Here is a 26,676-nt window from a genome sequence, read left to right as displayed (position 1 = left end):
ACCTCCTGACATCCTGATCAGACAAATGAAGTGAGATTATTTCCATCAATAAATCTACTCCATAAATGTGTTTCATTTCCTCTCAAGTCAACAAACAAATCACAAAGTCTTCCATCATTCAGAAATCTCCTCTCAAGTGCAGCCATTCTCGCAGCACTGCAAGGCCTTGTGTTATCATTTAGAGTCTTGGAAGCGGATAAAAGAGCGAGAGTAATAATATTTGCTACAACACATATATCTTGATGGAATAAAGGTTTCATTTGGAGCCAGAAGTGCAGCTACGCATTTCCACTTTGATCCATCTTCTGTGTCAGTGTTTAATAGGCCCCTTTTCCCGCGTTGGAGTTAAAGAACCGAGGCTTCAGAAACGGCCTACAGTGCTGAACCCTTCACGTTCTGCTTGATGTTAAATAAATATTGTCATTCCCACGTCAGGTCTGGGAAGACATAACGAAAACAATGCGTTCAGTCATTAAAGTACCGGTCCACGACACTATGAAATATGGATTTAAATGTTTGTTTTCACGATGCTTTATTTTTAAGCAAAATCTAGGAAATGATATCAGATCAAAAATGTTTAGATGCTGTGTAATGAACATTTCGAAGCAGTCAAAATAAAGTAAAAGCTTGACGTGAAACTGCGTAATAGCGAGGTTACAATGATTTAATTTGACTTATATGTAAGATAAAAAAGACAGCGGATGGATTCAAACAGAAGCGAACGAGGTTATTTTAGGTCAAATTCGGAGGATTCAGCTGTTTACATTGACTCACCTTAAACGCGACGGGCAGCGTCTTGTTGCAGCGCCAGTGGGAGGGCAGGACCGAGCACAGAAAGTTGGGACTGTCCGTCCTGACCAGCTCGGCCGGGTGGTCCGCGATGATCTCAGCCATGCTGCGGTTCTCGTGGGGCCGGAGTCTCGGCACCGCCGCCGCCGCGTCCGGCTGCGCGCCCGGCGGACTCACCTCGTTCATCTTCCCGGGGACCGGCTGGAGGCTGTTGGACGGCGGGCTGAACCTCCGACTGGCGCTCGGATCTACGGGAATGCGCATCACAACAGCAGCGTGGACAGTTACAAAAAAAAAGGCAGCAGAAAGATTTCCAGCTAACTCTTTTCCCCCCTTCTTCCTCTCCGCGTGTGTCTCTGTCGGAGGAGGATTCGAGAGTGTGTGTCGCTGCTTCAGCGCGTCTGCCAAAATGGAAAATAGAGAGTCGGTGAGCCAGAGCGGAGCGCAGAAATCCAACTCTCCTCTTCACTGGTCGCCTGCAGTCCACATCAAATAAACTTCTATAGCTGACGTTTAAACCAGAACCAGCGTTTTTCGTCGCCTGTAACACGTGTGCGGATGAAAAACACGCACAAAAGAGCCTCCGGTTGAGATGAGTCGCAGTAAGAAAAAAAAAAAAGTTCGCTGTAGGTGTGACACTGAAGAAGACTTTCGCGCGCACAATTCACACCAAGACCTCCACAAAAGTTTATCTTTTAGGGTTAAAAATAGCCAACGTTAATACGATAGTCGGTGAGATAAAAGAAAAAGAAGGAAAAAAAGTCCAGTTTTGGAGTGCGGTTTCGTGTTCCGGGGTTTCCCGTGTTCAACCCTTTTTGTGGTTTATATAGCGCTCAAGCGCACGGCAATTATTGTGCTGATGCGACTCCCACACGTGGTGCGTGGAGTCGGAGCCAGACCCTCCACCAGCATCTATCGCCAGCACTAGTTTCACGCCGTCGAATCGCGCAGTTACATACCGGCATGTCAACGCTCCGCCGCGCGTACCGAACTGCGGACACGCTCATTTCCAGCTACAGTCCAGGTTGTGTTTCCACGCGGCAGCCGTGACAATGAGTGGGTTCGATGAGTGTGTGAGTCACCGGAGAGTCAGGTAGAGAAGCGGGAGTAGAGTTTCACTGGAGAGCTGCGGCGCAGGTGACTCACTTTTCGACTTTATTTCTATGTGCCCCACTCACCTGTTTTCGTGGTGCATTCAAACGACAATAAAAAAAAAAAAGTTGGGTTTCAAACTCTTCCGCCTCAACACATGTTCACGCCTAAATAACACCAAAGCCGCCTTATATTCAGTCGAAGCACTCAGAAAATCTATTTCCTTTCACCGAAATATGGATATTAACAAACGCTTCTTCGCTCAATTAAACCGCAGAAACAAGTGTAATCCTATAGCTCCCCCCAAGAGTCAATAAAACAGTCTATTTTTATCGCCTGCTATGACAAAAAAAAGAAAAAAAAATTCTCATTTTCTATAAATAAATCCAAACGTTTTGTATGTTTAATTCCAATGAATTTCACGCATTTTCATAAAAATATAAATGTTGTTTTGTTATTTGCGTCAATAAATAATATTTTTGATTAATAGAGATTTAATGCACTGTAAAAAAAATAAGTTTCGCTTTCGTTTTTAAGCATTTATTGAATAGTTCAATTCCTTTTGCTTGAATATCTGAAGTAGTGTCTCGATTAGGTCTCATAAGCGAACAGAATTAGCAACTCTTCGAGCCATAAAAAGAAGCTGTATGTCGAGGTACAATATTTATTATCTAGATTTTGTGTCGTAAATCTTCACAGCAAGTTCAGCTGATAATGCTTGGAGTGAGTTTAGTTGAAATTGTGCATTTATATCTACACTTTTAAATAAAATGAAACTAGAAAAAATATATATAATGTGAGGCTCTTGAGAGGATGGTGTTGATAAACATTGAATCCACATATTAATGTCATATATTTTATGTCTCTACTTATTCATTCTTCTTACCGCAACAGCAATTTAAGGCATTACTTAACTGCATTTTAAAGCAAGATTTGGGCCTCTATCATTGTCCATTTGGAAATAAGAACATGAATAACAAAACCCAAATATTACCTTTACTCATAAACATTTTTTGTTACGTTAAAAAAACATTTTTATTGCAAAAAAAAAAAAATCGATTTCACTGATATTCTCCAGTGTTTATGGGCTTTAAAAACACATTTTGTGATTTTTGGTTTATTAAATATCAGCCGAAATGAAGATGTAGAATAGACCCTTCAAAGACTAAAGTATTCACTTATAATCTTAATTTAAAAAATACTACAAAAACAACATAGAGGAAACTCCTGTTTTTGTTTTCCACATTCCTCCACCACATGGATGCTGTTAAGCAGCTCGGCCTGACCCTCCTCATCTACTGCAGAGGGCATCATCTCCCCTCTGTGAGACTCCACGCAGCAGCCAGCTCTCATCAGCCGCCCCACCCTCAGCCAGATCATCCATCAGTCTCCACCGACTATTTCGGACTGCCACATCACACAGCGGCATGTGCGGTGCCACTCGCCGCTGCTTTCCCGTCGCTCCCAAATAGGCTTTTATTGCATGGAGGCTTAAAGACAAAGGCCTTTGATACACTAAGCTTCTCTCAAAATAAGAGAGGGACTTGTCACAGCCAGAGTTGCCAGATATTTCAGGAATCCAGTGCTGGATTTTTGCAGCTTGTTCTAATACAGCATGGCTTGATGTATGGATTTTATTCTCTGCACACCGAGATTAGGGGACGAAAGGGCTTGGATTTTAAAAGTTAGCTTGAAATAACTTGACAATATGCGCCCATATGTCTCTGTGTGTGTGCGTGTTAGGATGTGGGAGGGATATATAAAGTCTGAAAGCTCTGACACGCATCTGGCACCTCATGTCATGTGTACGGGAGGAGGGAAAAACCAGTGATTGAGTTACACTTCCCCTCCATGTGCCCCAAACACCAGAAATATGGTTCAGATTGTCCAACATTCTTAACTAAGAGTTCATGGATGGATAAATGGGAATAGTGGTAATTAAATCTGTAATAGCGATAAACATGGCCGCGCAGGAGCCGTGGAGCCTCTTGCTCTGTTTGCTTTCGGCTGCGAGAATATCATTTTTCCTAGCATGTGGGGAAATGTGAAAAACATCCTAAATGTTATTGCAGAATTGAACTGGGGAGCCACGGTTGACTTCCATACTGTCAGTTGTATTTGCCTCATCATCCGACATGGTGGTTTGGTGCTGGAGCTAATCCTAGTCAGCCTTTTGGAAGCATTCACACAGTCAGTCACAGTCGTGATATATTGAAGGCTATATTGAGGGGCAACTCAGCCTCTCCCCTAGTGTTTAGGTGGTGTTACAGCCAGGCATATAGGGTGAGAGGCAAGAGGTCAGCAGGTCCCTGCAGAGCTGGAGTGTTCTCGCAGTTCCTTTCAAAAGGTCAGACATGAAACTAATTCTATTTCATATGTGCGCTGCCCTCTAACAGCCTTCGCTATTGGTTAAACCACCTCGAGGCACAACACTCTTCGCTGTGGTTTTACCAATAGCGAAGGCCGTACGCACATATTCATAGAACCTAGGTTCTAGGTGAGTAACCAGCATTTTTTATCAAGATGGGTTTTACCAACAGTGAAACAGTAGATCAGACTCAGGCAAAACAGGAAGTTGGAAAACTTTGAAAACAAATTGGATGTACATTTTTTATCCTCTACTGTTAAATGATCACCAGTTGCAGTGCATGATGGGACTTCTTGTAAGAGCAGTGGCAGCACATACATTTTCAAGGCTTTTTTCACAATATTTGTAGCTACAGAAAGCTTGAAAACATCACTCCTCTTTCTTCTCCTTCTACAGTACAAGTAACATCCAACTTACAACCGGGATCGGTTCCGACCAAGTGGTCGCAAGTCAGATTGGACGTAAGTGGAATGCCATTCAAAATAGCAGAGGCGAGGGTTATAGGTGCTACTGTAGTGGTAGATGGCTGTGTGAGAGTGAGATGCTTTGATACTGTGCTGCCATAACTGTCGTATGCGACGCCGGGCTGCTACGTGCTGCAGTGCCAGACATTGAATTAAAAAAAAAAAAAGCATCTGCTGGCCGTGATCGTAAATACGGGTGGACGAAAGTCGAGCATAAATCGGATGTTACTTGTATATTTGTCATCACATATTCGCAAACTTAATTCACCAAATAATCCTTCATAAACTTTAAGTTGTTTAATCTATATCTCAATATACATCAGTGCTGAGAGACTGAATAGTTAAATGTTATCTTGTTATAAATTCACCCTCAATATATACATCCAACATCTGCCTATGAGGAAGTCTTTAAATCCACTTTCTGTCTCATTGATTTTTCAGTAAATGAAACTGTCCATCACAAGCCAGTGATTGTGGAACCTTGAGGTAGAACTTATATATTGATGTAGTGCTGCGGTAAGGATCCACTGGAGCCTCGGCTGCTGTGCAGCTGGATCCTCTCCCTCGGCTCTGGTATCATTCATCTACTGTGTTACACTGTGAGTCACAGCACAGAAGCACCAGTCAAGGGCTATAATATAGCACTTTCAACAGAACAGTCCGCAGAGTCTTTGTCACTTGAAGCAAAACTTTGTTTATCGAACTACCTTTCTATAAGGTATCAAGGACAGCGGTAAAACATGAAGAAAAAAACGTTCCAAACACGATAGTTCTGAAGTGCTGATCGATAAACAGCAACACATGAAACATAGCTGGACATTAAACTTTCTCTTAAAGCCCAGCGGCCGTCGTAAACAAGACACACCCAACTGTGTGGGATCACCGACTAGCGTGAACTTTTGTGTGACTTAAAAGCAAATCTCCACGAAGAAAAGAATTAAAAGAAAAAAAAAAAAACAAGGGTGAGCAAAGCGGCCGTCCTCCACTTTTCACAAGCACATGCTCTCATCGTTCAAGAGGAAAAGTACAGCCACTTAAGACTTGGGATTATGGCTCCATTTCACAGTGGTGCATTTTTCAAGGCACTTAATTATAGCTTTCTAGTGAAGGGTTGTGACGAGGCCCAGGATTTTAGCTCCAAAGGGATGTTTCCATGTTTGGCAGGACATCAGCCGAACAGCTCGCCCGCCAACCAATCAAAACGCCCACCAGGATGGGGAGTGAACCGTCGACTCATGGGGACCGCTAGCCTCTCGGCGCTGTGACCACCGACTGAAGTACAAAGGCGATGGCAACTTAACTTGACCCATCAGTGATGTTCATCCTCACATGTTGGTGATGCTCATTCATTCTACTGATCCAATGGAGCCGCTTTTAGGCGTCGATCTTAGGTCCAGACAGTTAGAATTTCGGCGCACCTGCGTTACGACCCCTGGTTTTAGAAACAACAAATTCAAATCCAATTCTTTCCAGACATGACATTATTCTAAGGTAAAATTTCAACTTACTATTTTTCACCTAACAAATGCTGTGTTTATCGAGTGCAGCCTTTAGTGCAGCAATGGTACATCACAATGTCTCATTGAAAAGTCATTGTCCTCTTCCAGTACGTTAATAAATGGAGAGCTTTGTTGTGATACTAAGCATTACTGATGAGTAGATGAGGCATCATGAAACAGTATTACAGGGTGGATGAAACAGTGTCCTAATTTTCAGAGGCCACTAGATGGCGCTCTTGGTTTACACGTGATGTGAGTTTTCAATGAATTTGTGTCCAAACAATTTACAGCAGACAGCGCCATCAGACAGCGACTCAGGAAACCAAGACACTGTTTCATGAAACCTCATCAACCCTTCACTACTAAATTGAACAAGTCTTGGCGAAGCTTCCAAACTTTATTATTAAATGCAAAAGTTCACTTATGTTTGCTGAAGCAGAGCATGAAAAATGCATCATCTGTTGTAAATGTAACTTGAAGGAAACGTTTATCAACACAATTTATCGATAGCCCTGTTAATTTTATGAGACTGAATTATCAACCTTGAAACTCAGCACTTTTTCAGAACCTTTTTAAATCTGTCCGACTGAGAGGTCTCAGCATCATCGGGTGAAGATGAACAGAAACTCAACTCAAACCCACACACTGAGCCCAGATCAGAGCTAAGCCCTTAATAACTGTTTGTCATTGAAGCCGTGACATCACCATGAATTGTTGGGACACTTTGGTCTGTGCCAGACCTTTGTAAGAGTCACTTTAAGACGCCATAACAGCGAGTGCTTCACAATCGCGGACAATTAAAAGGATTCCTGACGTGTGATGTCAAAGCTCGGTTTGAGGAGCATAAAATAGCCTCGCAATAAATGCAGTTCCATTGTTGAACACATTGTCAAAGCAAACAAACAAACAAAAATGTTTTCCGCCCGTTTTTCACAGTAGCAAAGTTCCTCCCCACAATTTCAAGGATTATTTCCAACAGGCTTAAATCCTTCCTATATCTGACGCACATATGGGCGTCACACCAAACATTCTGAACTCCCAAATAATCATATGCGATCGCTCTGCTCACTTTCAATTGCATTCATTACATTAAATATATATGAGCCCATAAAATTTCAAAGCCCTGTGCACGTCAGCATGTTTTTTTTTTTCTTTTTTTTTGTCGCTGTTGTTTCCTTCAGGGGCTGAAACGGGACAAGAGAGGATTGGGGCAAGGCATAAAAATAAATTGGCGCCTCTGATTCAGATATTGTTTATGTGACATTACACTTGAATTGGTACGCTAATATGGAAAGAGATGGAGGCAAAGAGGGGGGCGGCCGCCTGTGGCAGCAGGGTAGCAGCAAGGGAGGGAGGGAGGGAGGCGAGGTATAAAGACAATTTCCTCCTCGCTCTTATTGCTCTGACTGTCTGCCGCCTACCGCCTTCGTGGAGGTCCCTAATTGAGATCACTTGTATTTAAAAATAGGCACCAAAGAAGGAACTTCTGTGGGCCGGGAGAATGAGAGGAGAAAATAAAGGAGTAATATGTGACGGAGGGTGCCATTAAAAGAGCCCCAATGAGAGATCTAAGCATCGGGGGCAAGAGCTGAGACTTTCACGGTCTGCCAGGGAACCTTCAGATGTTGACGTGTCACAGAGAAGCTGCTGTCACAGCGCTGCCTGTGTGTGTGTGTGTGTGCAACGTCTACTAGTGTATTTATGTGTTTACAGTGTCAGCCAGTGAATGTGAGGCTTTTAGACGGGGTAGAGTGACAGTGCCTGGGGCGGAGGCCAGAAATGGGACGTTTTTTTTCTGCGCTAATGTGTGTATATTTAAGTTTATTATACAGCCGCGACCAAATATCTCGACCGTTTCAGCTCTATGCAGCCTTTGTGTCATTAGCTGAGCTACTATTAGTCCTTCACTTTTATTCAGCCGTTTCACCAATCAAAACTTTCCTGGTGGACCGTTTTCCCGCACTTGGGCCTGGAGTGTCCCTCAGGTGCTCTGGTTTCCCCCTTTAAACCATCTATCACTCAATCAGGTCTGATCCTGCTATTAATCAAACAATGAGCCGTCTCCTTGGAGACCAGTTTGAAGGATTTGCTCGAAAGGAAACGTGGCGTATCCAGGAGTGGTACCGGACCAAGGCTGGGAACAGGAACCCTGGAAAGAGCGTTTTTCTTGGACTGAGCTCCTCTGTAGGTGCTAAAGACAATACAGACACTTGGGCTAGGCCAACATTCCACTTTACACTGTTCCCTTCCTCTGTGTATTTCATGGGTCTACTTCCCCTCTGCAAACTAGCCGGATAGTATCCAAATATTTATAGTACATCTGTAAGACACGCTGTTCTCATGTATGCGGGACCGTTTAGCCTTGTATTCATTATGCGAGGTAAAACTAACACCAGATTTATAGAGCAGGATCTTGCTCTGTTGTCGACGTCCACGTCGTGAGATTGAGGATGATTTATGAGAGGACAGGGGGCAAAGACAGGCGGATTCAAAGACGAGGCCTGGGCTAGCCCTCGCAGCGGGGTGCGGTTGGGGGGGTGGCGTACTGCAAGTTTGCGCCTTATTCTTTTAGAGATGTCAGAAAAAAGCATAGGCAGGAAAACCATGCACACATATCATTGTTTACCAACTGAAACAGTCTGCACAGAAAATACATTTTGAACTTGAATAGGAGAAATGCGTCAATACCTTTTGTTTTAGAGTTAACTCGCTTACAATGTGGGGCTTGGAGAAGGATTTTCAGCCTCTGAGGTTATTCTAAAGAATGTTCTAGACGGTACCCATGTTGGGTTGTTGTGGTACACAAATGTTTGCATGACGACTGCATTAACGGCCACTCTGGTGATAAACCATACTGATAAAAATGTTCCTTTAAGTTACAACAGATACAAAATGCCAGAGTAATTTGCCTTTAATCGTGAGTTAAGATTTAAAATCAATTGAGCTTAAAATATTGACAGCCCTAAATTTATACAGTTCAATGAACATTTTCTTCTACCGCTGTCTTTTGCTTTCTTTTAAGTTTCATGAGATTGCAATGAAATGTAAGTTAAAAAAAAGGTAATGGAATGGTGCCTTTTGTGGATACTTCCTTTGGCTTTAATGTTAAGAAGTATTTCACTTGTTAAACAAAAAAAACACTATGTGTTACTGATAAAACTCCACATTGGACAACACATATTGTTACTGATCGAATTTGTTTACTTACAGTTAATATATGGTAATTATAGTGTTGTTTAGAGTGAACTTGTGGTGACTCTTCCAGAATCCAGTCGGTCAAAACAAGATAATCAATACTTAATAACATTTATATGCTGCGAATACGCATATGGGTAAGTCATTTTTTTATGGAATAAATGTTCACTAATCTGCATTGTGAGTGTTTTTAATTTTTTTTTTGTAATCCATGTATAAAAACTGTCAAATGAACATACCGCAAAAAAAAGGAACCTGAAAACAGGGCGTAGTACGACAGAAGAGATGCTTTTATAATGATTTAAAGAGTCCAAGTACCAGTACAGTTTGGCCTGAATAAACTCAAAATGATAAATGTCTTGAAGAAGATTCTACTTTATTGTTCTGTTCAATTTTGAATCCTGAAAATCTAAAGTTGTTTCATGGGCTAGTATTCTCATCTTAAGTGTTTCACTGCTGCAGAGTTCCGTGGCGCTGGAGGAGTTAACAAATGACGTTGAGGGTGTCATGGCTGATGCAGCTCCCTCGGAGATGGGCCTTTGCCCAAAAGCTCAGCCTGTAATTATACCATGCATATTAGACGACTGGTCAGGAATGACTCACAAAAAAAGCTGGGGGTGTGGTGGTGAAATAGATGGGTGGATGGAGCTCACTTTCATCGCTTGCAGACTGAGATGCAGTAAGGGAAATGGGACGGAGGAAAACATGTTCTTATCCGTGCAACAGAAACATTGCAGCGGCCTCTCACTGTCGACTCCAACATCCAGGTCACCGCGGGACCTGACTCCTCTGCCTCCTCTGCTACCTTGAAGGAGTAGAACCAGGCTAATATAGGGAGACACCTTGGCTCCCACTGGGGCCATCAATTACGGAGCTCTGTCCTCACTAACTGCAGTAAAACAAACTCTCCGAGCGCTGCAAGATGGCAAAGCTGGAAATCTGAATGCCAGACGTAAAAAAAACGGCACTCTTGGCAACGGCGCTGACAATTAAAATGTCTGCTTTAAACACACTGTAACTTTAGAAGCGTCAGATTTATGGTGAATAATTTAGCAAGAACTGATTATCCTAAATCTCTGAACCCGATTTTATAGCATCATAGATCACTGTTATATGTTCCTCTGTCACGGAAAGATGAAAAACTATCCTCTTTAGTTGAACTACTCAATTAGAGACAATTAAAATCAGCTCAAAACAACCCGACCTCCTCGCTGAGCCGCGCTGTAATAAAGTGCAGTTGTAGCACATTTATGAGCTCGCATTAAGGTAGAGCCGGTGTATATTTTTACTGACGTGTATTAACAAATTATAAAACTGCTAGTTCAACTCCAAACCTGCTGAAAATTCCTGGTCTGGATGGTTGGCTGTTGTCTACTTAGTTGGGATAGGAAGGGTCCGGAGCCACAGGTTGGCAGAGCTTGCAGGTTTGGATGGAAATAAAAATGAACTGTCTGGCCAGTAAATCAACAAAATGAGTATCACTTTCAGTCCAGGACTATTACAAACAAAAGTACCTTGCTGATTCGCAAACAAACCATCTAGCATTAAGCTATCGCTATCTGGCAGCACGAAACCAGAATGGGTGTCTATGACCTTCCTATGTTTGGCAAGCTAGTTTTGAAAAGTCCATGAAAATACTCCTCTCGAGACGAAATACATGAAACCTTTAAGGCTTTAAGCTTCCATTTAGCATGACATAAATGTAAACCATATATTTTTTTAATCCTAATAGGGTCACTGGACAGGTACTTCAAGAACTTCCAAGACTTGTATACTTCATCGATGCAGTAATTTTACAGTTAAGGGCCATTTACGTACCGATCCAGATACTGTCTGTGCTCTGCGTTCATTTCGTCCGTATTTCTGCACGTTTCCACAAAGCTTACGGACTATCGGAAAACCATGGGGGCGGTGTTGGTGTTACTACCCGAGTTCTAATGAGACATGAAGAAGACAGAACAATGGTGGAAATACTCCGATATATTTACCAGCCTCTCCAACCACCGCCTACTACAACACTGCCTCCGTTTCGTCTTTTGTGCAAGAGGTACATTATCAATGGTTCTTCCACAGTCGCCGTAATATATTGATATATTTACTTATTTCTGTGTGTAGTGCAGTACAAGTTATTATTAAGGTGCTGTTTAATCGTGCTGTGGCATACGTACGTTGTGGCACTAGTTACGTTAGACAATAAAGAAACCTACAAGTAACGCCCACATGAGTCTCTGTCTCTTTCGGATAAGAGCCAGGAAACGGAACCCGAAGACATTACAGTCCCCATGTTTGTGTTGGAGTGTGTCCTTGTCATAAACTTTTGACTGTGATGGATATATTGGTGAACAGCAATACCAATGTGTAGAACGCATTGGAAGTATCCGATCAGTGATGGTAACATCGATTGAAACGGACGGGTACAGGCAAAGGGAGCATGAATGGGTCTTCAGTAGGCACAGGCTGGTGAAATGACTGAACCAAGTGGAGCTGTGGTGACAGGATAACTCAACTGACTGTTAGCATATCTGTTGAACTCAGTCCAGGAACATGCAGATGATGGGCTCAAATGAATCCTTTTGGATTGCACTATATTGAAAAAAGCCTGTAACTGAAAAACATCATTGGATGATGGCAACCCGGGCATATACCTCAGTTGCCTGTGCATATGCCATTTATAAGACACAGTCTCAATCTCAAGGCATCAAATCGCGACTATTGTCAAGAGGACTTTCGCAGGAATTGAGCATTTTATTCAAGGTATTATCGGGTTTATGTTGCACAGTCTGGAAGATGCTGCCCAAGGCTTTGTGTTTGGTCTGTTTGAGTGAGGTAGTCGAACGTAATGTTACTTATAGATAATGGTTTTGACTGGGATTGTTCTCCTAGAACTGTGAGAGAAACAGATGCATCGAACATTACAACAACAATATGTTGTTATTTCCGAACTGAACTGGAAGTGTCAAGATTAAAACACTGTTATGTTCCAGCAGGATTATTTCCCCTCTTCATTGGCTCCCACCATGAGTTTAACAATTTATGAGCAGCCGATTCCCTCTCACTTTTCATTCTCTGCCAACGTTAAATACATACTATTTATAAATGTGCTCTTAGTGGAAATATTTAGCACTTTGGCCTTCCTTTTCCGAGGTCATCACTTGTCTGGTTATACTTTCCCTTTATTTATTTAAGCATTAATCTGGATACATTTATTTTTCCACGTTCATATTTCTTTTACAGCTTTAAAATTTGGATTTCCTTTTTAGGAAGCTGTTTTTATGTTATGATTTTACTGCAAAAAAAGTAAAATAAATTTATAATAAATATTAAATTGAACATTATTCTTATGAAGTTATTCTAAGAATAAGAATAAGAATAAGAATAAGAATAAGAATAAGAATAAGAATAAGAATAAGAATAAGAATAAGAATAAGAATAAGAATAAGAATAAGAATAAGAATAAGAATAAGAATAAGAATAAGAATAAGAATAAGAATAATATTTTCAAAGGGCTGAAAAAAAAGACAGGAACATGCTTCACAACAGTCCAGTCTTCATAGCTAATGCCCCTCAAGGGTCACACGCAGACCTATGTGCAGTGTATGGACACCAAGGGTGCTGCAGTAAAGTTGCTGGCTCTCAGCTGAGCAGGCTGTAATTTTGGATTTTCACTGAAGACTCCCAGTGGACTCTCACTGTTTGTTTACCAGACTCACTGTTTCTGCTGCATCTGCAGGGAACTGCACTAAACGGTGCATATGTGTGTGTCTGTCTGGCTCTTTGCGCCCAAGTGTGTATAGATGTAATCGTGTGTGTAATGTAGTGTTCATGTGAAAGCGATATTGTTTTGACTAAGTGTGGTCACATTCTGTTTATATTTTCAGGACAATTTGAACTGGAAATAGCCTTCAAATTACACATTTTATTGTGTTCCTTTATTGGTCAGTGCAATTAAGCGAATGGAAAGCACTTTTTCTTGACAATTTTCTGCTTAAAAATCACCTTCTTTACCCTGAGATGTCATAAATAGATAAAGAGCGCTCCTTAAAAAAGGCAGCTTTCGGAAATGTTTGTCAGCAGAAAATGCTTTCAGTTTGGGCCAAGTCAAATCCTCCAGAGAGTAAACTGCTCACTTCTTGTCCCGATAGGGCTTTCGTTTGGTTTACAGATCCTCCTCCTCCCTGTAGCGGGAATGAAAAGAAAACAATGTAATTCAAACGCGTGCAGCTCCCAGCCTGTCATTTAGCTGTAGCTTTGAATTGTTTTCCTCTGTGTGAGCTGTTTTCTTTCACACTGAGGCAGACAGACTGAAACGCTGCAGCCTCCTAAAATTCCCTCTCAAAAAGATGAAGGCAGATTTGAAAAATATCACTGTAATATAATATTCAGGCTCCTCTGGGATCATCCTTTGCTCGTTCAGCATCAGGAGAAGAAGGGAGGCTGTAAAGGCCTGTTATTGTCCAAAACAACGCAGGAGGAACAGATAGAGACCTACTTCTTTTGGGAAAGCGATGGAATAATCGGATAAACTTTAAACTTCATCAACTCAACAAGAAAGGACTGTAAGCGACAACTGTCTGGCTGAGTGACAGGATGCAGCTCCAGACTTCAGAGAGGATCAGAGAGTGTAGAGGTACGCAGCCCAGATCAGACAGAGGTGCTTGTCAGAGCGGATGTAAACTGGCACAGCTTTGGAATCAGCATGAACGCCAGCGTTCTGGGGACGCAGCAGTAGCAAACAACGTGGAAATATCCGACGTGTATCAATGCTGCGGCAGCAGAAATGTTTTCAAACTTAACACCGCGCGGCGTCTTTGCTGGGCCGTACCATTCCACGCATACACTTTTCTATATAGGTGTTTTTCTCTTCTGAGTTGGGTCTCTTTGAGATGAGGCAAGTCGCGCAGCCCTCATGCTGTTTCACATAGAATGGATTTGTTTTTAGAATTTTGATACTTGCGATCCTTTGGAGGTTTTCAATACTGTCAAACTCAAGACCCGCAGTCTAATACAGCCATTAAATGTAGCCAGATAAAGATAGATAAATGAGTGTAGCTGTCAATACTGATCAAAGATACACTGAGAAGTTTAGATCACTTTTCACATTAGGAATAAGGTTCTGCCAGTTGTTTGGCTATAGTCCGTATCATCCATTCATTTGGGGGAAACTAGGCTGTGGGTCAGCACACTTCTCATAGGTGCCATCCTTTACTTAAAAAAAAAAAAAGTCTGGAGCCACAATACATAAAACAGCACATCAACTTCAAACTTTTTTTTGTCCAACGGAAAGAAACAAGCAGGCCAACTTTATATTGTATTAAATACTAAAGTACACCATAGCTATTAGGTCCCTTCTGCCTTTGCGCAACTCATTTAATATTAAACAAATAATTGTTGAAAGAATCCCCTCAAACTCTAAAACAATTGTGCAACAAACTAAAATGAATGTAATATTTACAGTAAATTTCGCAGGTGCAGTGGTGCTGTCTGTGCCGTAGAAAGGTCCGTGGTCCACCCGGCTCAATCACTTCTTAACTAGTTTTCAAAGCATCCAAAAGGTCCAGCATGGTGACTTACTCGTGGAACAAACTCGGCTGATGTTCTGAACTTGAATCATCAACTCCTCACATCTTTTATTGACATTAAGTCACTCAAAATGCGTTGTTTTTGCCCATGTGTCGGAAGTTCCAACACCACAGTCAGTCTCAATTGCTGCTTCTCGTCTCAGGCCCTCCAGGACTTCAGCTCTTTAGGTGGAGCTGTGGACACGCAGGTGAAAACAGCGCATTTTGAGTGCTTTAAGGTCGGATTGATGTGTCGAGGCTCAATATTTTGGCAGCATCACGCTCTGGAAAAATCCATATATTAGCTGCGCCGTTGAAAAGATGCAGTGTTTAGACCACGCGAAAAAAGTAGCGGCTTATAGTCCGGAAATTACGCTATATCAAAATTTCATGAACCACAGTTTAGCCTGAAACATCAATGAGCAGGGAAAGGTGAGCAAAGAAAGAGAAGCATTTCCTGCTGCTAAGTAATCTTAATGCAGGCTTATTATTCCTTTTAAATGGCCATGAAGTGGAGAGGGATGAAAGAAAGACCTTGTTCATGACTTGTCCATCACAATGCTGAAGAGAGCCACAACAAGGAGGCTGTCGAGCCGCATGTGGCTACTTAACGGTACAGTAGGTGCAGACTGGCTCATACAATGGGGTGATGCATGACCAACCAGGAAGTACAGAAGAAGTGGCCCAAATGAATGGGCGAGGCAGCCAATTGTGACACAGATGATAGTGAGCATCACAGGTGAGTTTTACAGTCATTTATTGTGTGACACCACAGCAGTGTCTCAGGATTCCCATAGATTTTAGAGACGAATACTTCTATGTGTTCCCAACACATATTAAATATTATATTTGCTGTAAATTTTATGACGAAAATTATCATTACCACTTGTTTGCAAGAGAAGGTCTTCAAATTGCTGACGTGAAACCAATCGACCCAAGTGGTGGGACGCTATTCCTCAGAGATTATGAGGCTTTCGGTTTCAACGTGGGTCACGTATTCAACGTATATTGACCTTTTTTTGTGCGAGCGCGCGTCCTGAAAGCCGAAAATGATATGTTCTGAATGTTGCCGCCATTGTTCAAACTGCAGCCTCCATATCTCGCTTTACCTCCCAAGAGACTTTCAAACAAGCGCTTTTTGAAGTTCAAAGACTACACACACCTACACACACACGTCGTGTCCTGGGGGAATATTTGAGTCGAGCGTGTGCTCGCACACACGCAGGAGTCCACGCCTCTGTGCATATGTGTGTGTATATATATTGTGTTTTGTCCGTGTGCCACAGGTGGCGACTCGGATTATTGCGGTGACCAAAGCATTGCCGCCCCATTACATTTGTCATCACCCTGTTCCTGAAAGCGTGGGTGGGAGGGGAAGGATGGAGAGAAGACAGAAGGAAGGAGGGTGGATGATGTTAAAGGCCACCTCCGCAGTGCCAGATGGGAGGTAGTTTCAAAGCCGTCTGGAGAGTTTTTCGGGGTCCCTTTTAAAGCTAAATGAATGGCAAGAGCCGCTCATGATATGCTGCTATTATTCCTCTTCATAAATCCATGTTGACATAAAAAAGTACATTAAAATCCTGATCATTTTTCTATACACGATAACAGCCTGCAATGAAGACTTATATGCCACTAAAATACATATCTCCCCTCTTTTCAGGGAGTGGGGCGTGTCTGAGTGGGTGGGCACTCAGGTGTCTTTGATCTTTTGTCTTCGCACCTTGGTGCAGGCAGGGGGCCCCGCAGTGTGGGCCGGTAATTTGAGCAAATTAGGAGATGAGACCCGTGTGTTATTAATGACACTCTATACCTTCCACTGCAGGTCCACCTATTGTTTCCACCTTTGCACACACCTTCCTTTTCTTCCGCTCACAGTCCCGATTCCATCTGCGCCTCCTGCTCAACACCCACACTCAACCCCTGTAAGGCACAGCGTATGTTATGCATACACACACACACACACACGCTTGCATACACACGTACAGTGCACATGGGATGGGGGCGTCAAAAGGTGGGATTGGTTCCAGGTGCCAGTTTGAGTGAGAGCATTAATCAAGTGGACAGATCTTCCTGTCACAAAGACCTCGCACACACACACGCACGCACGTGCTACACCTGCACGGGAGTTACCGCAGCACCCCGCCGTCATGCCGCCGCATACCAAACTCCGATTTAGAAATTTCCTGAAGAGCGCGCTGAGTGACGAGTGACTGCAAGTCAGAAGAAAGTGAGTGCTGAAACAAGGGTCTGAAGACACGTTGCAACAAGGCACACACCGGTCCCCCTCAGACGTTTTCACTGATCTGACACCAAGATATTGATCAAAGCCAAGTTGTACAACTTTCACTGCCCGCCTTGTTGCTCATCATAGCATTACTGTCAAAGGCCGCTTTTATGCAAAACTACCACAAAATCTTAGGAAACTAACCCATAAGTATATATTTATTTGAAGTTATAGCAGTGCTTAAATCAAATAAAATATGAAGGTCAAATTTCTGAAGTTTAAGAAGTCGCTGCTGTATGCGACTATACTAACTTCACTAAAGTAGCTCTACGAGTTGTTTACTTTTCTTCTTTATTAAAGCTCATCTGAAGAAAAAGGCTTGGATAACTGCAGTACAAATCCTAGCTTTATTTAGACTCCGCAGCTCGATCTTGGGAAGATCATCTTTTGAATGTTATGAAAAAGTGTTATAAAAAAATCTAACACTTTGATTTAAATTTATCGTCCTACTTAAACTAGAGATGGGGCTTGATTTAAAATAAAGTAAGTTGAATCTTGGCACAAACATCAAGGTGGAAGTGTTCACATATGTTTCTTGCTTCGATACTGAAGTGTCTCTGTGCAATCTTGTTTAGTCTTGTTTATCCTCCTGACTTCACATTGTATGGTAGTGTGCGTCTGGAATGGGTGCACTGAAAAATGCTCTCTGCGAGAGTTTATATGGTACAATTATTAGTATTTTTTTAGGTAATGAATCAAAATGAACACATTAAATTCTCTGTCCTAGTAAATACCTGTAGTCAGTTGACTGTTTTTGATCATAGTGCCTTGATGTCAATATAACATGATGCGCTAACTGTGAACGAAACTGACACATGATGCGGTGTACAATAGTGATTTTCATGTTGGAAAACATTTAGCTATATAACTGTTGAAAAATGCTACTGTACATCACACAAAGACAACGGAAACAACTGTATACAGTAAGAGATCAGGCAGAATCCCTCAGAATGGTAGGAGAAACATTGGCTCTCCGCTACTTAAAATACATTTCCCAAGTACAGACACTTCCTCCCTCCCTCAGTTACAAGAGTGTACGTTCATTTTTTGTTATTTAAAGTAAGTTATGTTTCTACAAAAGCTGTCACTTTGACAGTAGTAAGTGATCAGCTGTATAAATCCAATGTGAAGCCGATCACTCAGTGACCCACTGCTGGGGTATATTTGGGAGTGTGTCAGAGAGGATACCGCATTCCTCAAAGATTAAACTAACAAGAGGAAAAACCTGCCCTTCAGTGCCGCGTGGGCCAGAACAGGTAGGTCCTTGTGTAGGTGCAGTGGTTGGACTCTCCCTTACATGTGTAACCCAAACATCCACCAAGCTCCATATTTCCTCCTTATAGAAACAAGAAGCACAGCCTTCTCTGACTCCCAAAAAAATTGCAGCAAGACTAAACAATGATGAGCCAAATCTTGCCAGGTCAGGAAGACACACAGGCGGTACATCATTTAAAGGTATAATTCTGGCCTTCAGTTTCATGTCCAAGACAGAACAGTTTCCAAAGGTGGTTGCTTCCTCTCAGTGGACCTGTATCGGATGACGGTAATTCACCCAGCGTGATGCAACTCCAATGGATTAACGCCCATGAGCGCTTGTTAAGCGCCGTACGCATCTCCGCTAAATACAACTGTGGAGCCTACTGTCAACACTCGAATAGGCAGAAACCCGCTCCGAGCCTAGAGTCCATTGGCAGCCCGCCTTATCAAAACAGCACAATTAGCCCGAAAGCTACTGAAAATGTGGATGAAAAGAGAGACAACACAGTGAGTATGTACTCAGCGCGCCGGGTTTGTTGTTGCAGTCTCTGTATTACAGCGGCGAGTGTAATCTCACTCCCCTGTGAGAATCCATCTCTGCGGTGTTTCTTTGTTGCGTTTGGACGCGAGAAGAGCTGATATAGTAGATGGATCAATGGATGACATGGCAACAGAGGCAGTAACTTTGAAAAGAAACATCTGAATCCAGCAAAGTCAGAACCTGACTGTCGCCCCTACCTCGGCGGGGAAACCCCTACTGGGAGCAAGATAACTTTGTCATTCAGATTTGTTAAATATACAGCCAGGTTCTGACTGAAACTCCACAAAATACCACACTTAACCTCTGTAATCTTATGGATTACACTGTAAAACACTCCCTTTCCGAAAGGCATCTTTATAAATATAGAGCAAATCATGTGGGATTGAAACTGATTCGGTTTCTAAATAGTTTTTTCGCTGTGAAAATAAATAAACTTGCCAATTTAAAGGATCTAAAATGATCATTTTAAACGCAAGTGACACTTTTCTAGTCCTCCCATTTTTCACTATCGCTCTTGAAATAAAAAAACGTTGTGTTGTGTTGGCAGTAAAAACACATTAAAAACAGATTACAGATTGTTTTAGCAAAAAAAAACAACAACAAAAAAAACAGCATTTAATCCGAAGTTTCCAATAGGACTCTGCTGGGGTTGAATAACATGTTTGCCTCTGAGGTACAATTAGTCGGAGCTAAATAGAGTTCCTTTGAGGCGGGAGTTTAGGGAAGAGTCTTCGCTGCACAGTAGCAGCCAGTGAAGCGCTCAGATTTTTCCCCCAGGGCTTTTTCAAATTACCTATTGATGAGTGGGCTTCACGTCTCCCTGGTAAAGGAGGGGCATGAGGATGTCTGGTGGACTTTTTAAGATGTCTCCAACAAGCGGGGCTGTGGTTAGATCTAACGCTTATGCAACAGAAGCTGACTCTCTCAAATACATCTACGGTTTCCCCGCAATTCCCTGCAAAAAAAAGACATTTTCTTTTTCGGAGAAAGTTCTTCAACTCATTCATTTCTCAACCCCTACTGGAGGAGAACTGCTGCCATGACTTAGTCGTCCACATGCACTTTAGTTTGTAAGAGAGCGGTGCCACACATGTCGTGCATCTTGCCAACATAAGGAAAAAATGTATTTGAGGCAATTAAATGAAAGGCGCTCGATGTAAATGCCAAGGCAATTTTTAATGAGTCCACTTTTCACCACGGCAATAAAGAAGGCAGACGAAATGAAAAGCGTCCTTCGACACGTATGGGCACCCGAAGAAACGAAACAATAGCAGGGAAACGGCAGCATGACTTTTCATTTGACAGCACATCCCATGTATTGGTCTCATTTTGTAGTAAAATTCAGCGGGTCCAACACAAACAGAACACAACGCCTATCAAAATTTCGGCAAAGTTTACGTCTATTATTGTAAATTATAAATACAACAGTCGGGCCGGTGGTCTCGCGAAAAAAAAAAAAAAATCCCGCGACACAGTCAGGGGGACTTTTTGCGGTCACGCTGACAGATTTACAACCCAGATGTTCATAAACAGACTCGACATCAATGGGAAGCAGTGAGAAATCAGTCAGCGTCGGTCCACAGGAATCGATCGACCGTCGTCTTGGCCCCCGCACCTGAACATCTGCACGCGCTTCCCGGTGCTCCACGGCATGCTTTCAATTTCCGACAGCCTTACGGAGCGCAGCAGCCCCAGAGACACACCGAGAGGTCAGAGGGTTAACGTGGTAATAGGTGGTGGTGATTGGGAGAAGACGCTCACTCTCTCCCGGCTTTCACAGCGCATTAGAGCCACCCTGCTTCTGTGGAGCAGGATGCCAGAACAGCTGTGCTGGAACACAGACAGACTCCTTTTTTTTTTTTTTTTTTTTTTTAAGTAAAAAAAATGGTTTAAACATTTGAATTTGACAGAAGAGTGAGCTAGAGAGAAAGCGCAGTGTTGCTCTTTTAGACTGAGGCTTTCGTAGTGGCAGGAAAATGTTTGTTTAAATTGAGGAATTTCATCTGCTGAGGCTGAAACACAATTTATTTTGTTGATTGAATTAAACTGTTCCTGTCAAAATATGAAAAAGCAGTTGCATAACAAGTATATGTAATAGATATGACTTTATTTTTAAGCAATGTGAGTGCAAATTGAAGGATTTTATGCTATAGATAATTACTTGGGTAAAAGTTTTGGCAGATGCTTTCAAGCTACAGGAAAGAAAAAGGATTAAAGTCTTAGAGTCATATGATAATTTGGATTATTGAAGGACAAAGAAGCTTGTATTTTTTAAAGTTTTCTTCAATAAAAAAATGTCAATATAATACAATAAAAGTCCAATTTGTCAAATAGTCAAATCTATGACTACTACTACTAAGACTTCATAAAGTGTGAGCAGCAGCTTCTCTTTTACACTTGACATCCAATGGACTTAAAAGTCTAAATGGCTTCAATCCAGTTCATCGGATTGATGTCTGCTGTCTAGCTCCCCAGAACGATTTAAGAAGACGATTATCACCCTGGAGTTGATCCATCCTCTTTAGAAAGTTATCACACATCTTGTTCCAATGCCCAAATGTAAACTCATGTGCGCCGTCTGTTTACGCTTGTCAAAAATTTCACCCCAGCTTTTGTGATTGCCTTTTCCACTTCCATGATGGCAGCGCTCTCTGAATCCACAAACATGTCATCCTGTCTTTGGGAAATATTTATAAAAAAAAATGAGATGAGGTAAATAACCGAGTCCCTTAATGCCGAGCTTTGTTTATTTTCTTTTTTTCCTCGCACCACAGAAGCCTTGATGTTGAGTCTGAGTCAACCACAGAGCTTGATAGCGAGCGCCTCGGTGACCTCTCCTGAAGCTTGCCCCCCAAATTTTCGATCGCGTCCACCACTCCTGCTGATCCAAGACCTTCAGCTTTTGAACCCATCTCTTGACCCTCAACCTCCACAGCAGCCGGAGAAGCAGTACTCACCCCAGAAGAAGTTCTGTTGACATGGTGTCACTGTGCTGAAAAGGCTGTTTGATGCCATAGCTGCCTCTGGTTGTAGCAAGCCCCACTTTTGTTCCTCTGTGGTTTTCTTGACCCTTGACAAGTCCTAAACCGAGAGGATGCAGCATGTCATGAAGAAAAAAAATGGAAACGCCATCCACAAAACATGCTTTGACATATCAACTATCTGGACGACCACAAGTCTGGTTTTATAGAGGAGAAAAAAAAAAATTGCAGAGGCAAATATCACTTTTGCGGATAGATCAGATGGTTCGGACTTGCTTGCTTGGCGAGTGTGGTTGGAACGTACTTACTCGCTTAGCGCCGTCCTTGTGACTGGTGCTGGCCCGTGACGATTAACCATTTACACTCCGGGTCACCCTCAAACACCAACCCCGAGCCGCACGTCTGTGGTTCTGTGGTTGTTTGGGAGGCGAGCAAGAGCCCTCACACAACCCAAACGGCACCAGCTTTAAAACTCTTCTCGCCATGTGCCGTTACTGGAGAGCTGTAGTCACATGGCCTCTGATGTCATCACGGCACAGCAGTGGAGTGGGACAGCCTACCGTTGTGGCTTGCTTCCCTCTCTTTTTGTCACTCCTCCTTCTTTCTTCTCCTCTCTTACGCGTGGTTCAGTAGTGTATCCAGGCTCTCTGGGGGATCCGGGTCTGACTCTTCCATGAGTCAGAAGGCTTCACTGGTGGCAGCTTCTTCAACTGGCCATGTCCTGCCAGCATATGGGGAACAGTCGTCTCCCTAGTCTGCCTCAACTTGACTCTGTCATCTCCCTCCCTCTCGCTCTCTGTCCCCCCTCTCGGCTGCTCTTCCCTTCAACTCTTTTTACAGGCTGCCGCTCTGCTCCCGTCTGCCTGTGAGCAAGGAGCGCTGAGCTTGGTAAGATTTGAGGGTGTGAGTGAAGAGCGAATGGCTGGCTGACTCCCAGTTTGAGACTGGGTGTGTGTACCTTGCTTTCGGAGCTTTCTTCTAATCCTCACTTAGCAGCCTTGTTGAGTTCTAGGTATTCAACGAGGGCCCGAGAAGAGGAAAAGATTTACACCTGCACATAAACATCACAGGAAACTCCCTATACTCCACAGCATGATTCAGAAAAACACCTAGCTTGTGGCTCCACTTGAGTGTCGTGAAAACCAGCTCCTGTCTGTTAAAATTTAAGGCAGTTTTTGGCGATGCTTGGTTGCCAGTGGAAATATTAAATCTCTCCTCTCTGAGGTGACATTGATCACTCTCTTGCATCTTTTAGTTGTCAATATTTCCTTGTTCATCCAGGAAGTACTGAGGATGCTTCACAGCGTTTGTGGTGAGAGGCTGATGTGTTTGAAGATGTTCCAAAACATCACTTGATCGTAACTTTAAATCAAATCTCCGCTCTGGGGATCGCAAAGTCTTTATTCTGTCAGCTTTTGTGAAATTCATTCATTGTCCGCTCACATAACTGGTCATGAAGCGAATTGAAAGGCAGCTTGGATATGGGTTGGAAAGAGGGGGATGATGTTGCGCCTCGTATGGTTATCAACACTGAGACATACTGCACCAGGAAACCTATTAAATCTTTTTCCAAAATGTGTTTAATTTTATGTACGTCAACTAAGAGGTAGTGATGCCTCTAAAATTTCAGTAAACTTACTTGGAGTTCAAGTTAGAGAGACTTAGAGACAAGTTTCAAGGTCGGAAACATTGGGATTAGCGCCATTGTTTGAGTTTCTGAACCGTTTCTCAAACACCCAGGATGTTTTGTTGGAGGAATTTGGTTGAGAACAACATCAAATTTTCTTGAATAATCCACTGATATTTCACAGTAATAATATTTCACAGTAATTCAAAATGATGTGACTCTTTCCTGGGGCTGTGTGTTGTCATCTATCTTGCAATACGATATGTAGCCCGATACAGGAGTGGTGATCTGATACATTGCCATCATATTTTAACAATATATTGTAATTGGAGCCATAATTTTCAGGGGGAAAATTAGATAATGCAGGCATAGAATACGGCATACAAAATGAAAATGCCCGCATTGAACACAAATGCAGCAGCTTATGGAAGTACTAAATACTCATGTCATGTATCGATATTTTCTCTTGGTCCTAGGTTTTGTTTGTTGGTATGTCTGTGTTCAAAATAACTTGAACACAACACAATTCATCGACTTAAATCCTTCTTCCTGCTCTTAAGAGCAAAATAACTTGAAAAGCTATGGACATATTTAGTCGAAATTTTCAGGAAATATGTCATATGGGACCTAATGGGAACTAAATATTCAAGTTTAGGAGGGATCTGGTCTACTGTCTGGATTTTTTTTTAAAGGATACTATGTCATTGGGAGATTGTGTTGGCCGTGGACTGAAGCGGCTTGGTGGAGGTCTGCACTTTCTGAGTGCTTTTCTATTTTTTAATACTTTTTTCTTTTTTCAGAAAACTTCTATTCAGAAGTAATGGGATTTTCAGGGTTGAGCTTGTTTCTGCTAATGCAGCGTTGCTGGTTGAAACTATACACAGACTTTTACGGTTATTCAGAACCATATATTATGTAGATAGATGTAGATAGAATTGGTCTACATATAAAGAAGAAACTTAAGTTGGTGGCAATGCTCTCTGTGATATTCAGCACTACACAGTCAGATGCTTTTCATTACAAAAACGTCAGAAAAGAACTCTTCTAGTGTATCTGAGTGGAACTGCAACAGGAAGTCCGCTTCAGAGTCTCTTCAATGGCGAGCTCTCAGACAGTGAACCACTTGAGACGGACCCAAGGATTAGACTCCAACTCACACACATAAATGATAAAGCCATGAAGCCATCTGCTTGTTTTGTAAGTGGAGTGACAAATGACTGTCACTTAAGGACGTCTGGCTCTCTCCACCTTTATGTCGGGCCGTCACTGAATCCGTTCCTCCACTGGAGCTTTGGATCACACGGAGCGACAGACAGAAGCGGTTCCTGTAAAAGACTCATAAATCACATTCACCTGTCTGCTCAGTGAAAGAGTAGACTTCTCACTGTCTGACTAACCATATCTCACTCACCTAGCAAAGAAAAAGGGATGTCAGTTGTTGTGTACTTCACGATAAACAATGTTGAATCATCGCATTCCCACACACACCCTCACACGTTGGCGGCGACAGTTTGGCTCTTTGATCAGGATTCGCAGCCGTTTATTAAAGTAGATCAAAAACTCAGACGGTGTGTTGTCAGCACAGAAGCGAGGGAATGTGTGGAATGAAGAGAGGATTCTGTCTGGTCCAAATGTGTTAGCATGACAAAGCAGTAAAACGAAGGAATTGAGCCTGAGGCAGGGTGGCATCTATTACACTGCGGACGGTGAAACACAAGGAAAGAGATTCATTTTCAATGTCTGCTATGGCACTTTATATAGTTGTACTTCACAGCCGTCTGGTTTTTGGGTGGAAATAAAAACAAAACTTGATGTTACCTAATATTTTTTAAACCAGTCTAACTCTCTAAAGTCAACTGTCTATCTTAACACGGATATTTGAGGAGGTAAATGATTACGACTGGTTTTTACACTGTGTTGAATACTATCGCAAGAATGCGCTTGTCTGTTGCTTGAAAGTAATGGAGACAAGATACTGCATCAGTTGAACCTCAAATTCACTGACTGGCTTTACTGAGCTGAAATGCTTTAGAAGATATTTCGCGTTTTTGGAATAAGATATCAACAAGTGAAATATATGAGAGAAAAAAAAGTGCAAATTCGACAAGAGTTTCCTGTTTTGTGGTCCCTTTGTCTGACGGAAATCTAAAAAGTTCCCCATCCCAAAGTGTATCAGGGTTTGTCCTCCAGCTCCAGTACAGCAGTATATTACATAGGTCGATCACAAAAATACTGTCCATTGATCATGTGGCATAGACGTCGCACTGCTTTCAGTTCTGCTGTGCAAACAAGGTCAGTCATTTAATTTTATCGTGAACACATCCTAGTAAGTGAGGTGCATCACTGTCCACTTGAAATTAAGTTGAACATTTCCCATGATGCTTGTAGCCCAGTTAGCCAATCACATTGGTTGATCGCTAGAATATGGATTTTGAGCATTGTCACATCAGACCAATGAAAGTACAGTCACTTTATTTGCATTAAAGAGCTCTCAGTGTGCTCAGTTAGCCCACCACGTGTATGCTTGCCCGCTTTCAGCTCCGCCTCCACAGCCTGTCTCGGCGGCAACTCTAACGCCAAAATTTCAGGGGACCTACTGACAAACCGGTTGTACAGCAGATTGGAAAAAAAAGCATCTGCCGGTCGTAAGTACGGGGGGACGTAAGTCGAGCAGGTAGTAAGTCGGATGTTACTTGTATATTACATTCACAGAACATTGTGTTCAGAACCGCCAAGCCTGTTTTCATCATTTATCGGACTTGATGCTGGACTCCGTTTCAAAAACGTGTTAAGAAGTGATGTCATGTATCCTCACAATGGTACAGAGTAACCACTAATTTTTCAATGGTGTAAATGCTTCGCTGCAGAGTCAGAATTGAGTCCAGAGTCCCTGTTTTAAAACAGGGATGTGAAGAAATGCAAAGTCATATTCCTTGTTCATTGAATTATTATACAAACTAACTTTTGTCTCATATTCCCAGTATTTTTCAGCAGTGTGAGGCCTCTTTTTGGAAACCTACT

At 42.4% G+C, this 26,676-nt stretch overlaps 1 protein-coding gene across 4 annotated transcripts in view; it reads right to left on the bottom strand.

Annotated features, from left to right (window-relative positions):
• runx2b (RUNX family transcription factor 2b) overlaps window positions 1-22,447 on the bottom strand; it is a 51,930-nt gene extending 29,483 nt beyond the window's left edge. For 3 of the 4 annotated variants that reach the window (XM_053843690.1, XM_053843691.1, XM_053843692.1), the window contains exons 1-3: window positions 22,337-22,447; window positions 22,005-22,128; window positions 775-1,037 (exon numbers count right to left, since the gene is read on the bottom strand). In XM_053843690.1, the coding sequence (XP_053699665.1) occupies window positions 775-1,037; window positions 22,005-22,062 (321 nt within the window). In that variant the 5' untranslated portion in view covers window positions 22,063-22,128; window positions 22,337-22,447. Of the gene's footprint in view, window positions 1-774; window positions 1,798-22,004; window positions 22,129-22,336 lie in introns of those variants that run through there. The other variant, XM_053843693.1, reaches the window with a different exon arrangement.
• Window positions 22,448-26,676: the final 4,229 nt, after the last annotated feature.

The sequence above is a fragment of the Synchiropus splendidus genome, chromosome 15 (assembly GCF_027744825.2).
Source record: "Synchiropus splendidus isolate RoL2022-P1 chromosome 15, RoL_Sspl_1.0, whole genome shotgun sequence".
In the NCBI taxonomy this organism is placed as follows: domain Eukaryota; kingdom Metazoa; phylum Chordata; class Actinopteri; order Syngnathiformes; family Callionymidae; genus Synchiropus; species Synchiropus splendidus.
This window is presented reverse-complemented; position numbering and strand designations above follow the sequence as displayed.